The sequence below is a fragment of the Cebidichthys violaceus genome, unplaced genomic scaffold (assembly GCF_023349555.1).
Source record: "Cebidichthys violaceus isolate CVI_PGR_0920_01 unplaced genomic scaffold, fCebVio1.0.p SCAF_17, whole genome shotgun sequence".
Classification (NCBI taxonomy): Eukaryota; Metazoa; Chordata; class Actinopteri; order Perciformes; family Stichaeidae; genus Cebidichthys; species Cebidichthys violaceus.
This window is the reverse complement of record NW_027176340.1, coordinates 12,702,802-12,719,081: the sequence shown is the minus strand read 5'-3', so window position 1 is coordinate 12,719,081 and position 16,280 is coordinate 12,702,802. Positions and strand designations below refer to the sequence as shown.

General features: G+C 39.7%; 1 protein-coding gene across 5 annotated transcripts in view; it reads left to right on the top strand.

The window, feature by feature from the left end:
* Positions 1-16,280, top strand: part of cadpsa (Ca2+-dependent activator protein for secretion a) — a 206,380-nt gene that overhangs the window by 91,173 nt on the left and 98,927 nt on the right. For all 5 annotated transcript variants that reach the window (XM_068712610.1, XM_068712609.1, XM_068712608.1 and 2 more), the window contains exons 9-11: positions 4,091-4,157; positions 11,758-11,866; positions 12,765-12,977. In XM_068712610.1, coding sequence (XP_068568711.1) covers positions 4,091-4,157; positions 11,758-11,866; positions 12,765-12,977 — 389 coding nt within the window. The remainder of the gene's footprint in view (positions 1-4,090; positions 4,158-11,757; positions 11,867-12,764; positions 12,978-16,280) is intronic.

The following is a 16,280-nucleotide window of genomic DNA, read 5'->3' as shown; positions in this document are numbered from 1 at the left end:
TACGGCGCCTTGAAACGGTCCAAAAACGTCATAAAATTCAAAATGGCCGACTTCCTGTTTGGTTTAGGATATACCTCCTTTTGACTTTTTTGTACGTCCCATCACGTTCCACATACCTACCAAATTTCATACAGCTAGGTCAAACCCAAAGTTGGGGCTACTCTGTAGGGGGCGCTATCGAGCCAAAATGTCATGCACATATTGGACACCCCAATAATACTGGAATTTTCACCACGATTGAATTTTGTGCCAAATTTCAAAAGATTCCCAGTATCCCAAGCACCTCCTTTTTGCGATGAAACTGGTACGATAATAATAATAATAATAATAATAATAATAATAATAATAATAAAAAACATTAGAATAACAATAGGTCCTCCGCTCCGACTACGTCGGTGCTCTGGCCCTAATAATAATAAACATTTGAAGAACAATAGGTCCTACGCTACCGACTACGTTGGTGCTCGGGCCCTAATAATAATAAACATTTGAAGAACAATAGGTCCTACGCTATCGACTACGTCGGTGCTCGGGCCCTAATAATAATACACATTTGAAGAACAATAGGTCCTACGCTACCGACTACCGACAGATAAAACCACGATCCTTAAAAACCTGTGAGGAGAGAAAGCAGAAAGACTCCGGGGACGAAGCAAAGTTAATAATGTGCATTAATGAGATATGAATCGCGATTTGAACAGAATTCACAGAATTTGCGGGAGCGCGCCTCAAAGTCCTTGAGTTCCGTGAATGTGGAGATTGGGATTGGGCCTTCAATTGTGTTGGACAGACTATCCACGTGAGTGAGTAGAGTGACTGTAAGCCTGCAGTGGCAGTCTGCACTTGAAAAAAGTGCCAACCCGAGTCATGAGGCAGAGTTTTACACTGGTGTACGCACACACTTCCTGATTTAAAGCATTGCTCATCTCTCTGTAACTGAAAGCTGCTTCTCCGCCTTCTCTCCCTCCCTCCCCTCCATATGCTTTCTTTTGGGAGCCTTGAAGGAAGCTGCTGGGCTGCCCTGTAAGATGCCCACACTGCCTTTCTGTAACGTGTTACAGGCTTCACTCTCTGCACAGCCAACAGGCGGGGCCTCACGTGTCACCTCATGGATGCTGGTTTATTTAGGACGACAGGCAGAAGCAGCTCTCGGGGGGACCGGGGGGAAAGGCTCACCGAGGCGGGCTCACCAGGGAGACCCACAGCTGGAGCGGGAGCAGCAGAGGCAGATCAAACTGGGGTCCTCACCCTCAGATGTTCTTTTACAACAAAAGCCCTCTCCCCGTCCTTCTCCGTCTGCATCACGTTGTCATGTCAGATCTAAAAGAGGACTCTTTCTTACAGAATACACACTACCATTTAGAGAAGGGAACGAATAGATAGAGCATGCTGACTTCCACATAGTGCTGTGTTTCTGAATGACATAATGAGACAGGCTTTGAGCTCGCCATATCAGAGTTAAGAAAATATCATAAGCAGATTGTTTGGAACGAAAAGGCACGTGTTTGAGTTATCAGCATATAAGAAAACTAAATTATTGACATTAATAGAATTATTAATGTTGTTAATTATTAATTAACAGTTGTGCGTTGCGCAATAAATTCTCTCCGTAGCAGAGAATTTCTTCGGCTCGTAACCGGCATGAATCGACTTGAAGAAGTCCGTTTCTTCACTTCTGCAGGAACATTGTTTGCTTCCTCGTCCAGGATACGAACAAAAACAAAACAAACAAACAGTCCAGTGAGATACGTCCAGCGAATCTAAAACCGTTTAAAACCTAGGACAGCAACGTTGCGTGCTTCCTTGCCCAATGGAGGTCAGGGGATAAGTGATGCTATCAAGTGCGCTCAGTAGTTTTGTAAGCGAGCTGCTTGATAAGTGATGCTATCAAGTGCGCTCAGTAGTTTTGTAAGCGAGCTGCTTCCGGCCGTGACACTGGAAGTCCCGCCTCGGCATCCCTGGTCTTGTCCAATTAGACCGCAGTGTTGCATTTGGGTGACGAGTTCACACCTTGATGTGAACTTCTTTCTAGTGGGGGTTGAATGCTTATCAAACCCAAATCAGGCTCCAGGTTGCTCTGCAAAAAGGAAGGCCTGATTTCTTTGTCGCAAGGCACATGGCGAGGCCAAACAGATGGGCCCAACAGATGACTGATGGACTTCTCTGTAGTTGGCAGAACTACTGGTATCACTGGAAACCTTGCTGTTTTCAAATATTAGTCTTTTTTCTTTACTTATTTTACTTAATGCGTCTCTAGATCTCAAGGTTTCCAGAGATACAAAAAAATACTGAATTTATGATGATTTTACATCTGATGCACAATGATGCACCATAAAAACTGTTTTGGACAAGAGTAACTCGCCCATCTGCAGTTGTAGAATAATACTGTATGGGAAAGATGTGAGATTGCAGCATATCAGCTTCATGCTCTGTCTTGGAACTATTTTCAGTTAACATACGTTCAAATTCAAAGTAATTTGAGTCTGGGATTATGACCAACCATTTGAACCTAATAAGTGCCAGCATTATGATTCCTGTGTTACATCTTGTCTCCCTGTACATTGGACGTGGACACTACCTTTCAGTGCCTGTCATATAGGTCCATGAGCACAGCAAATGGAGGCCATTAATGTGTGTTTATAGATATAGATAGATATGGTTGTTGTTCTAGACATCAGAGAAGGCTTTTCAAAGTTGTCCTTAGACTAAACATCTGCATTCACTACACTTCTAACTGACCCTTCTTATATATGTAATATATATTGTTAAATATTTAAAAATGCTTCATGTATCTGTGACTCCAGATATGAGATTATTATATATTGTGTGGTTGTTGAGCATCACTTTGTGGCTGAATGAATGTAGAGTTAAAGCGCTTTGAGCGGTTGGAAGTTTAGAAAGTCCATTTACCTGTTTCGTTGTCATGTCCACATCAATAATCTTCAAAACTTACTGTGATGGTTATTATGATCAAGATATATGTTCAAAACCATTGTGAATTACTCTCATAATATACAGTCCAACTGATCGCTGTCTATGCTCATTCATTGGTTTACTCAAAGCTCTTCATCATTATTGTGATGGAATGCGTGTGAATTGGGTTTATATGGGTTTGTAACCCTTTCTGCTACTAAATGATGCTCCCTTACAACTAAGCTGTACTCTTTATTATGTCTCAGATCACGGTCTCACTTTGAAACAGTTTGAAACACATGGTTAAAATGGTATACTGAAGAACAACACTACAGAACTGCTTGGTTAGGTTTATTAAAACAACATCATGGTTTGAAACAAAATTGAAACAAAAATGCACCAAAAGTACTTGGTTGAGTACTATGTACTATGCAACATAAGTACATACACAAGACACAAACAGCAGTCTTCCACCCAGACGTCTCCTCACGATTTCTGCGGATTTATTTGAATCTTATTTGTGATTTGTTAAATGCAACTGTAATCCACGACAAAATAGGTTTCCCTTGAAACTTAATTCACATTGCACTTAGGTTGTGAGGGAACGTACATTTTAGGAGACGGAGCTGTCATTTGTTTGTTCATCTGTTGTTAAGAGCCTACCCTCCAGTTCATGTCTTTGAAGTGTATCCTAATAGCCCAAAGTCCTCTCTAAATGTCTGCTATTCATTTGACCTGTCTAACATAGGCGTCACTGATACAATGAACTATTAACAATTTAGATGTCCTAGTTCCAGGACTCTAACTAACAGATGGTTTACAGGCACAACTAAAAAGAATAGTGGCATTGTTAGTGTCATTAGTTACAGTACTGTGCATTTCCTTCTATGACATTTATCTGTTTGAAGAGAGGTCTCTCAGCTAAGACACAAAACACTGGAGGTAGACCAGAACAATGAGGTGAATCACTGTTATGTGTCTGGTTGCAGTAATGACGTTTAACCAGGAGAGGTCAGTGATGCATCACATCATCACTCTGTGCTTTCTCTCTGTAGGTATGACCTGGCAGAACAGACAGAAGCGAACATGCTTCTATATCAGCTGCATAAAGGCCACACTGACAAATCTCTGGAAAAGTTGTATTTTTCTAAATGAGAGTTTTTTTTAAACCCTACAGGTACCTTTGGACCATTGGCAAAAACGTGTGGAAAAGATGGAAGAAAAGGTTCTTTGTGCTGGTTCAGGTAAGCACAGCTAATACAGTCCAGTTCTCACAGGATTTAATTTTTTCTCCTGTAAAACACAACCAACTACAATGAATGGTACACTACATGCAGTAGGCTCAGTGTTTTAGGGCAGCGACATCTCTAAAGTCTTGGTTGCCACTCAGTGATGGAAGGAAATGTATGTGTACCATGTTAGCAGCACGCCTTAGTGCTCTCAACCTGAGGGCATCAGATTTATAAGATTTATATTTTGACATTTGTCTGATGCTATTTAAAAAAAAGACGAAGCTTGAATAGTTTGTGGTATAGTAGTATGTGGTATAGTGTCCATGCATTCCTTTCGGAGCGTATGATATCATGCTCAAGACCCAAATCCAAGTTGCCATAAGTCTCATCCTCTGCCTTTGTCAGTCAGATACACAGATATTTCTCATTCAATTAATCAATCAGTCAAGTAACAGAATAGTCATTTGCACCTTTTTTGAAAATGAAATAATGCATTTTCTATTTTTTCTGTGATATATAATGGTATTATAATATGTTTGAGTTAGTGACACAACAAGATTTTGATACATCAGTTTGCACTTTGTAATTGTAATAATCGTTGTACATGCCACTATTTCATAGAACCCACAATGTTTGTCTTTAACACAAGAGCATGGTTGGCAGATTAATCACTAATAACTAAAACAATTACTAGTTGCCGCCATGTAAAGGCTTAGGTGTAAATGTACACATACACTTATTTTGTACATCCTAAGTTATTAAAGTGTGGGCCTTAATTTTTTTTAAATCGAGATGTGGTTTAGCAGCTTACCCAGAGTGACCAAGTTAATAAAGTCAAAGGTCCAACCAAGTTGACAGGGTCTCAACGTTAGTTTACCAACCGGCTACTTGAAGTGTGTTGTCTTTCTTTAGAGAGCTACACTGGAACTAAATCCATCCACTCCAGTTTTTACATCTTGATCTATAAAAAGTGGAGAAGGTGCATCAGTAATAGACTGAAGAATGTGATAAATTCATATTCGGAACATCAATAATAAAACATCTAGAAGGAAACTTCCGAACAAAGACATGTTTTCATTATACTTTGAAAACTGCAAGATCAAATATGGACAGAGGTGATTGCACGGTGAGCTACAGAGTTGGATCACACCCAGGAGAAGAACCCTGATCCGCCTCCTCTCTGCTCTGTGGCTCTAATATTTTCACTTGCCACATGTTGTGTGTGCAGCGGGAAAGAGAGATGCAGCCAAGCTGTCTTCCCTCGGCTGTCAGAGGAGTGATGGAGAGGCCAAGCAGGCTTTTGTCAGGAGACGGGGCGGCGGGGGCGTGGGGGCTGGTAGCGGCCATTTCCTGGTGGCTCTGTATTGGGAGGTGGGCAGCAGGCGGGGTGGGGGGGCGGTGGGGGTGGCCTGTCTCTTGTGCGTTGTAGAGGATATGTCTCAGAGCTACAAGTTGACAGGGGATTGACAAAGTGGAGTGAACACTAGCTGGCCTAACACTCACAGCTAGAAAAGCCTGAGCGCTGCCAACTTGAAGCTTCCCACTTGCTCCCAGCTAAATATATAGCAAGTGACAAATACTGGTCAATAGACAGAGCACTCGTGTGTGTTTGTATTTATGTCTGTCTGTGTATGTGCATGGCTGTTTGTCTTGAGGAGCAGAGACACTCTGTGTGGGTCTGAGTGCACATTTCTGTTGCTGTTTTAGATTACTGTGCAGTGTATTTCCTTTTTCTTTGTTCACTGTCTGTTTTTGTTCAAGCTTTGTCAGTAACTACTGACTGTTTTTGTTACCCATGTCTGCCTTTACCACTACACACCTTCATTTGGTTTTCTTTTGTCTTCCTTTCAGACTTAAGACTTTGATGGGAGTTGATTTGGTTAATTACACATATAATAATGATATACAGTCCACCACACTGTTGATTCTATTGCAGATAATGAAGAGAGTACATGCACAGACCCTCTTTCAAACTACAAGAACATACACACTACTGCAGTACTACTCAAGAGTACTTAAAGAAAAACAGACATTTAAGGATCAGCATTTTTGTTCGCTTTTCTGCATCGTAGTTGTATTTGTTTGATGCACATTTGCAAATGTTTCTTATACTTAGCATTTCGTATTTACTTACAGTATATCCTCTACATATATTGTCGCATTACATATGTGTATAATTTACATGTTACATAATCCTTTGTTTAGATTTTACGTGGTCGTTTGTTTCTATTATTTATTTGTGCTTATCTATAGGAGCATCTGATTCAGATTCTGGTAACTTAATTAAAAACAGAAAACAATTAAACCAGCTAAAAATGCAAACAATTTATTTGATAATGCCAATGAATGTGAAAGACACCTTTGAGGTTCCACTTGTCATTAGAAGTTATCAGTGATCCTACTTACAAGAAGGTGCCACTGATGTATTCCCTTCTCTTGCGAATGTCTTGGGATTTTTGGGAAATAAATGATGAATACAGTCTGTCACACCTTAAATGAACAGTTTCATATTTTGGCAAATGTCAGGTTGATTTGATATTCACATTCTTACCCAGAGTTAGATGTTTGTCCCGTATTACAAAGATTAAAAAAGGTGGAGCACCTTCTCATTGTTTTATTTTTATTTCATTATGTATTTCATCTATAACTTTGTTTTAGTATGGATTAAAAAATACATCTAACTCTCTGCAAGAAATCAAATAAACATATTTCCCAAAACTTCAAACTTCATTTACACAGGATAATGTGATCGTACTTCTGGCTTCTACTACCAAGGGATGGAGGGTGAAGGCCTTGGATGTCAGTAGCAAACTTAAGTTAGCTTAGCATTAGCTAAGTGATGTGGTGGTGTGGGACTTTGACATGGCTCTATGTCTGTGCTTTGAGATAGGCGAGGCTCTGTTCCACCTCATTTAATATAACACACCCGACCTTAATTCATGCAAGGCATCATGGGGTCTGCTGAACTCATCCCAGCTGGGTGTAGTCAGGTGTGGTGTGTCAACACTGTCTCCTAATAAATTACTTTCCCGTACAACTAAACTGCACTATCAATTACATTTCGAGGGAAATGTATTTTCTTCTGGATTATGATGGCAGTTTTAAACGCTTGGTTAACATTGTAAATTGAATCAAAAAACAACAACAATGCAACAAAACTTGGTTATGTTTCAGCAACAAAACTACTAGGTTAGGTTTAGTATAAACAATCATGGTTTAGCTTGAAATAGGTATATGTTATGTATGTTACATTATTTAATTCATGGATGTTGTCTACATTATTTAAATTATGGACGTAAATGAAAATAAATCAACAGTGACTCTTGACTTTCGTTGTATGGGAACATTATTTTTAGACGGTTGTACTTGTACCATAATGTGATGCTACATCACTGCTGCAGGGGGTGAGCAAAGAGTACGTTGTCACCACTTAGTTGGCAGCACAAGTAGGATTATGAGGCTGAGTGCAGTTACTTTTTAAAGTCTTCTACATTCATCGTTGACAGCTGACTCGTACCACCCTTCAAGAAAACATAGGCTCTAGAATTTTTACATAAATTGCTTTTTTTTAAAAGGTAGCCAACAATGAATACAAATTAAATAAATTATACTACGTGCTTATAATATTTTGTGTTTAGATTGCTTAAACTTCCATACGAATGCTTTTAGGCCCATTCGTCTATTTTCTTGTCCTTTGAGTGGTACTGGTTTTCATTTTCAAGTTTCATGCTAATAAAATGTACAAATATATTTTTACATATCTTGAATATTTAGTCGTCAAATATATATTTTCCAATTTGATTTGGGCATCTTTAGTTTTTGATCGCCTTGAATATGCTATATTAAAGGGTATGCCTGACGAACAAATATCTAAAGTAATTTAAGAATATTGACTAAATGATATACTTAACTGTACGGTACATAGTGTTTGAAGCGATTGTCCTTGTTAGTACCACCACCAGAGCTTGGACTAAATTAGGTGTTGAAATAGGCGTAAATGACTCTCACTACACTTCTTTTTCCCAGTGTTCACACACTCCCTCTGTCTCATCTCACTCCTCCCTCTCTTCATCCATTTCTCTTACTTTACCTCCTCCACATCCTCTGCTTCCTCTACATTTGCCATCCTCTTCTTTCTCCTCCCTGTTGTTTAACCCTTGCCTGTCATCTCTTCCTTCCTTATCCTCCACACTTCCTCTCTGTCCTTAAATCACCTCCTCCTCCTCCTACTCCTCCTACTCCTCCATGAGTTCATAATCAGTACAGTGGTTGTGGCCTGAGTCCCCCCCCCCCTCCATAAAGCCTCCAGGCAGATTACAGATCGGCTAAACCTCGCATGTTCATGGTGGGCTGAGTTTAATTGCACACATATCCACATCTGTCTTTCTAGTCACTTCAACTCGATTCACTTTAATTCACTTCAGCTTAGCTCAATTCAGTTCAGTGCATGTTCAGTTCCTTTTAGCCCAATTGATTTGTATTCACTGAATTTCAGCTCATTTCCCATCACTCTGTTTCAGTTTGAATCATTTTAATTCAGTGAGCCTGAATTCACTTCACTTTATTTGAGATCACTGAATTTCTGTTTGGTTAAATTCACTTTATTCTAATTCACTTCAATTAATTTCAGTTCAATTATGTCAGTTCACTTTGATGTCATGCTGTTCAGTTCACTTCAAGTCAGTTCAGTTCAGTTTCATTCAATTAAATTTGCTTCAATTCATTTTTTCTAAATTTCAATCAAATTAATATGCTTTTGACTTTGAAGTTTGTTTGTGAACAGACATGCCATATCCAACAAATCATCTCCAGTATTCATGTCCATGTGTTTCCTGTAATGATGTGAAGCTAAACGACTGCAGCCATCCCCTTCACTCTCCTCACTCTTCCTTTCTCCTTCTTCATCACCGTCTCTCCTCGTCCCTCTCTTCTCTGCTGACTGACAGCTGAGGGAGAGAGAGGGAGAGGCAGAGATGGTGTTTCAGGGTACGGGTGGAGGGGGGGGAGTAGTTTAGACTCTGATTTGCCTTTGCAGTGTCCTGGAGGCCAGGGAGCTGCTGGAGAGTAGGTCCGGTTCCCTCTATCCTTTACTTGGCCTCAGGTCTCATCAGCACTGTTGTGGGGAATCTCATTTGTCACACTTACGCACACACGCACACACACATACACACACACACACACACACACACACACACACACACACACACACACACAGAATGCAGCTGCAGCTAGAGTGAGAGCTGCCACTTGCAGCGGCAGAGGTGGCGACAGCGGCAGATTGGCCAGGCCTGCTGATTTGTGACGACAGGCCGGTATGACTGGCAGCTACAGTAGCAGCAGTCCAGCTACAACTAGCAACAGTCGCTACACTTCCTGTTACCAACACAGGAAGCACTGACAGGTCAAAGCCTTAACCAGGGTCAATATTGACCTTTTATTAACAGGACTGAACCTGTTAATCCCTGCTAGCTTCCTGTACACGTTAGCTATGACTGTATCACTCTACTTTTACTGGGGGTTGCATTAAAGGAAAGCCTTCATTGAAATCAAAAATCCATCCTCTGGGTACTTGAATGCATTTAACAAATGTGATACATTAACTTGTGGGTATAGTTCACAAGTCGGCCTGGTTTCACCAGGACACAAACAGTGGTTTCCTGGGTGAAAGTCGTGTGTTTGTTTGCAATACACAGTATTTCCAACCCTCACATGACAACTGTTTTGAGTTGTCTCTCATGAATCAGAAAACCGGATATCTCTCATTTGATCCATCTTTCCCATTTGACATGAAAATGGGATAAGCCTCTTTAGGTCATTCTCACCAGGGTGTCACAGGGCACTTATGGCCCCCTTTCATTTTGATAAGAGTACTAATTTGCATTTGTATACAAAAATATGGCTGTACACACACACACACACATACACACACACACCGCCCCTCTACTCATTATTGCTGGTCATGAACACACATCTTCAAGTTAACCTTCTAATTCCGCCACTTAACTTTGTTATGATGTGATTAATATAGCACACACACACACACACACACACACACACACACACACACACACACACACACACACACACACACACACACACTGAGAGATCCACTTGAAGTTACACAGCTGTCATGGACAAACCAGTCCTCTTTTTCTTTCTCTCTCTCTCTCTGTCTCTCTCTGTGTCTCTCTCTCTCTCGCTCCAATATCATTAGGAATCATCCTTTCCATCACCCTGTTTTATGAATGTAACATAGTCATTTACAAACTCTAAAGACCCCTATAATCATGTGTAGTTTAAGATATTGACATATCCCAAAATCTATTGGATGCTCTGCCACTTCTCGGACTTTGTGATTGTGAGCATGTTAGCATGCTGATTTTAGCATTTAGCTCAAAGCACCACTGTGTTCCGCCTGACAGAGCAGAGAGTTTGGATACACTTCAATTTGACTTGGAGTAAAATCAGGTCTGGGAAAGTCACTTGGGTCCAACAGGAGTGAAGAACAAAGCCTGGGGTCTTGATGCATGGGTGAATAATGTCAACAAAAAAAGGACAACGATATTCCCAGAAAATCAAGGCAGCTTTATTGTGGTAAAGGTGAAACGATAAAACCGACATTGCTACATGAGTGTAAAAAAGACTTACATTAAGGTTAAACCCCCCAAACTGGAACCCTTAAGTGTATATGTATGTGCATGACAGCTAACATTTAGCCTACTGTGTTCGGTTGTAAAGAGCCACAAGCAGCAATGACACATTGATTGATTGGCAGCACTGTAAAGCCTATTAAATAATATAGTAGCATTGATTTCTTTCCGTGTCATGGAAAGAAGCACAATCCATGCAATAAAGAAGTGTCCTTTTTGTTATAATGGGGTCTTAGTTAATGCTGAATAAAACACTTAAAATACAATGACACATATTGCTATGCTTGCTGTTATTCCAGGTGGTTGTGTAATGAGTGACAGTGTTACTGTTGTAGATGTTGTAGAGTCAGATGTTGTAGGACCTATTGTTCTTCAAATGTTTATTATTATTCCGATTATTCTATGTCTTTTGAAGTGGAAAAGGAGGTCCTTGGGATATTGGTGAGAACTTGGAATTTGGCACGCAAGGCAGTCGTGGCGAAAATTGCTGTCTGATTGGGGTGTCCTGCTGCGGTATGAAAAATTGGCTTGATAGCGCCCCCTATTGAGTAGCCCCAATATTGGGTTTCACCTAGCTGTATGCAATTTGGTAGGTATGTGGAACTTGATGGAAGAGTTGATCCTGAGTGCATCAAGTGTTTTGGTTCCGTCATGCGTTCTCAATGCATTTTGCATGTTATATTAACTGTTGTGCTGAATGTTGGTAAAGAGGATTGTCTGAACAGTTCTGAAAAAGCCAACAAATCTGTAATTATTGATGAATTTTCTGAGGAGAAATTTCCCTCTGAGCTACGATGAAGTTTCCATGCCATAATGTAGTCCTGTTGTTATTATTGTGGTGCTCGTTTTCATGTTTAACGAATAGATGTGCAATGGGTGATGTGGTCGACAGCTAACTAACCAGCATATGAATGCATGCAGTATTGAATGCGTTCCCTCTTCCCTCTCTCTGATTGGTGCAGGTGAGTCAGTATACCTTTGCAATGTGCAGCTACAGAGAGAAGAAGGCCGAGCCGGTGGAGCTCCTCCAACTGGATGGCTACACAGTGGACTACACTGACCCCCAGCCAGGTAACAGCAGTCACACAGCTGTGTAGAGCATTCCAACAAGCAACGCCAGGAAATTGAAATGGAAATTGTGTTGTTAAATTTGTTTTGCTGCATGCCTGATTGGATCTCTTCTCAGGACTGTGAGGTTCAACCTCTCACCCAGCTTCAACCTGACAGAATATTTAAAAACACATGTGTTGGTGAGCCTTCAACGGGTGTTGTGTCTGCTTCACCCCACAATTAAACCTAGCTGTAAGTCAGAGAAAACCAAAGTGCAGTACTAACTCACTGGAATAAGCCTTTAATTTATCATTTACAACATTGAGTTTGTGCACTTATACTATAGACTCTGTTTTAATTCAGTCAGTGTCAAAATATTTTTTTTCGACATTCAGTAGAGTACAAACAGTATAAAACAAAACAGAGCATATCCAAACCTTCAACCCCCCCCCACCCAACTCACGTCATATACATAAAAAAGAGAAAAAATAATATAATAAATGGTGAGCTGGTAAATAAATACATAAATAAAAATAGCATTTTCAGATTTAGCCAGTTTAGTGAGATGATAATGCTCTTCTTTTTGATTCTTAAATGTGTGGATCTCGCCGAGGTGGCCTGAGATGAGATATCAGTGAGGTGTGGACAGCATGTGAACACAATCCAGACAATTTATCAAATAAGGTCTCTGTCATGTACCTGATAATAAAGCGATCAGTCAGGTCACATGAAACAGCTGAGTTCCAATATGTTGCATCCAAACACAAAAGTCACATTAAAGAGACACGTGAAACTGTGGCCTAACATCCAGCTGGGTACTGCTTGTGACGGTAACTCAGGACTTCTTGTGGCTACAAACAGCAATGAGTGATCCTGTTCACACATAAATCATCTTCCTCTTCCTCTGTCCATCCCTCAGGTCTAGATGGCGGCCGGACGTTCTTCAATGCCGTGAAAGAGGGCGACACCGTGATCTTCGCCAGCGACGACGAGCAGGACCGGATCCTTTGGGTGCAGGCCATGTACCGAGCCACGGGTCAGTCACACAAGCCAGTTCCTCCCACCCAGGTCCAGAAACTCAACTCGAAGGGGGGCACGGCACCGCAGCTCGACGCACCCATATCTCAGTTTTGTAAGTCTTCAACTCTGTGTCCTTAAGGTCTCACACCACAAGATGCAGTCATAACTTTCTCTGTGACTTTCTTTTTTTTTCAGCTAACTTGATGATGTAGCATCTCTTTTAGTTGAGCCTTCATTTAAATAATTGTTGTATTTTCTACAGTCTTGTGAGAAAATGGTAGCACAAGAATCATAAATGTCATAAAGTGACATTGATGGATTAAACTCACTTGTAGGAAATTAGATATTCTACTGCAGCCACATTTTATGTTTTCAAATGACGATCGTTGCTCTTGTATCTTCTGAAGCCTGTACAAACATCAATTTGCTGATATACTGTATATATACAGTACATATATATATATATATATATATATATATATATATATATAATATATGTTTTATATATAATATATCTATATATAATATATATATATATGTACTGTATATATATATATATATATATATATATATATATATATATACAGTACATATATATATACACAGTACATATATATATATATTATATATAGATATATTATTTTCATCACTCTCAGATTCTTGTTGTCTCTTCTTGTGCTACTACTGTAGTTGTCCTCATATCATTTTTTCAGCCAACGATGTTCTTAGTTTGTCCTCTTCCTGGTCATGTTCTGTACCTGTTTTCAAATGTTACTCTTTCTCTGTGCGCTGCTTCGCTCTTTGTGGTACAACTGCTGTAGCATTAAAATGTCGGTGGCTTTGCTGTGTGTCTTTATGTTTCTCTGTTTGTTCCTTCTTCATCTTCTTCTTCTAAACCCTGACCCTGCTATCTTCTAGCTGGATTAAAGGGTAAGTGCTTTCCTTCCCTTTCTTTCTCTTTCTTTCTCTTGTTGTCATTTGATGACTTTGTGTTTGCTGTTTCTGTGGGAGGACAGAAACACAAGACATACTAACACTCATGCAGACATTATTTGCTTTGGCTGTGTTTCTGTCTGCCATCTTTACAGCATTCATGTGTCATGGATCAGCCTCCAAAAGTGCTGCACTGAGGTCAGGGTTAAATCGCTGCAGAGCTATAGCATGTTCACTTTTTAACGATATGGGATGGTCACCGTATCACCGACAACAGAAAAGAAATCCCCACAAGTCTGCCTCATGTAGGATTAAGGCTTTTAAACAGCAGGGGGTAAACCACACAAAAAATGTCAAAATCAAAACTGTTGATACTGGCAGCAAAAAAAACAAAAAAACTGTGATGTGTAAAGGTCTAAAGAATGCAAATGTGGTGTATTTTTATTGATGGGAAGGCTTTATATTTTTTTTAAATTGCTTGCTCTGCTAATTATTAAATATAGTATTTTAGCAATTTCAATTGTCTTTCCTCAGTCTCTGAGAAAAATGAGAATAATATAAATCTATAATAAATACATGGATGGAATTTACTAGGTTAAGGTCTTCTGCCTCACACATAAATGAGGATCAGGAAAATAATATCTTGTGTGGAAAATCTTTGCAGTAGCAGATATAGTCAGACGTGTTTTACCTGTTATAGGCTGAAATGTTTAAACAGTTATGAAACAGAAGAACTTGTTCAGTTTCTTCTTCCGGAGTTGCTGTTTGGTGGCGAATGCTGCTATAGCACTAACATTGTTGTATTTAATTGTTCATCAGTCAGGATCAGACTGTTGTGCAACGCTGTGTGTCCAACACGCTGATCTACAGCCAGGATACTGCTGTTTGTTTTCAAATTGTTTTTATCCCAAACAACCATCTTTTTTTTTAACCTAACCAAGTAGTTTTGTTGCTTACGCCTAAATAGTTTGCTGTGAAGATGGAAGTTTATTTTGAAGAGCTGGAATTGACACGTGTTGCTTTTGTAGGAAAACGCACTAAAAATGAGGAGTAACTTTTCTACTTAACCACCGTATGAGGATACATTGAACGTTGCCGTCCCTGCTACGACCAAAACTGACGCTAGAAGGGAACGTAGAGCGTCATAGTTTGAAGCGTAGGGCCACTGACCACTGACAATGTGTTGGCTGGAAGGCATACACTTGTATATCAATTACCAGAAAAATTCAACTTTTAAGTAAATGTCTTTGTATTGTATCACACAAAATGCAAAATACAGCATAACTGACAAATGGGCCAGACCAACACACCTAATAAATAAAAAATGGCTTCCTGCATGGATTTTTGTAGGTGAATTCACTGACTGAGCTGTTTTTGACACAACCACTGGAGTCCCACTGAGTCCCAGCAGCGGGTAATTACCAAGTTAAAAGTGCCAGGCAATGAATTAAACAGTGTGGTTGCTGCACAATTAAACTAGGCAGCAATCAGTCAATGTTACCAAATAACTACTTGTCAGTTCACACCTGGATCAACACAATGAATAATATAACATTATGTCACCCCCACCCACCCAACCCCCCGATTCAAATCAAAGTAGACTACATTCAATCTTTGTAACTACAAAGACAGAAGTAAGAGTTTTGTTTTCCAACTGCTGAGAGGTAAAACTGATCTTCACAGTTTATGCTTTTTTCTTGTAATGATGACTGCTGGTTTAATTTGTTTTGACATATTTTAATACTGTAAAACAAGATTATATTTACAGTGAAATTATAAAGTTTGAGAGGCTTTTGTTCTGTCCAATTAAGGTTTCAAATCCTTGACTCATTTCGTTCTTTCTATTAACAAACATGCACATGAACCGATATGAATGCTAATTATAAGAAATCCTGGTTCTCCTGTACAGTGTGAAACTTCTTTAGTCCACAACTCTGTCGACACATTACATACAGTACATATTTTTTCCATTTACACTAGTTGATACATTTTGGAGTCGATGTCAAGAAGCCTGAATTTCCTTTATTTCAACACAACAATGAACTTTATCTGCAAAACTTTGACTGCCAACTTTTTTCTATTAGATGTTCTGAAGCCTCTGCCTCTGGCAACGAATGCATGATTACGGTATTTATGGGTCTGTCTAGGCTTCTCAAGTGTCTTCAAGAGAAATATGCTAGTCCTGGTTCAACACTAAAAAAAAGTTAAAATGTTAACACTTTACTATTACTTATTTTTTTACAGTAAAATACATTTAAAGTACCACTCATTTAAAATGTTGTCTTGACCATATATAGACAAAGCAAATTAGTCTACATAGTAATTAGTTCTGTGAAAGTGAAAGATCTCTATGAATCGACACATTTGAACACACAGTACCAAATAAGATGGACGGGCCCTCGCACCTTCCCGCGTCTCGGGGGTACTGGCAGGATGCTGGCAGAAGCGGCCGCGAATGTCTTTGACCATCGGGCAACGCGTC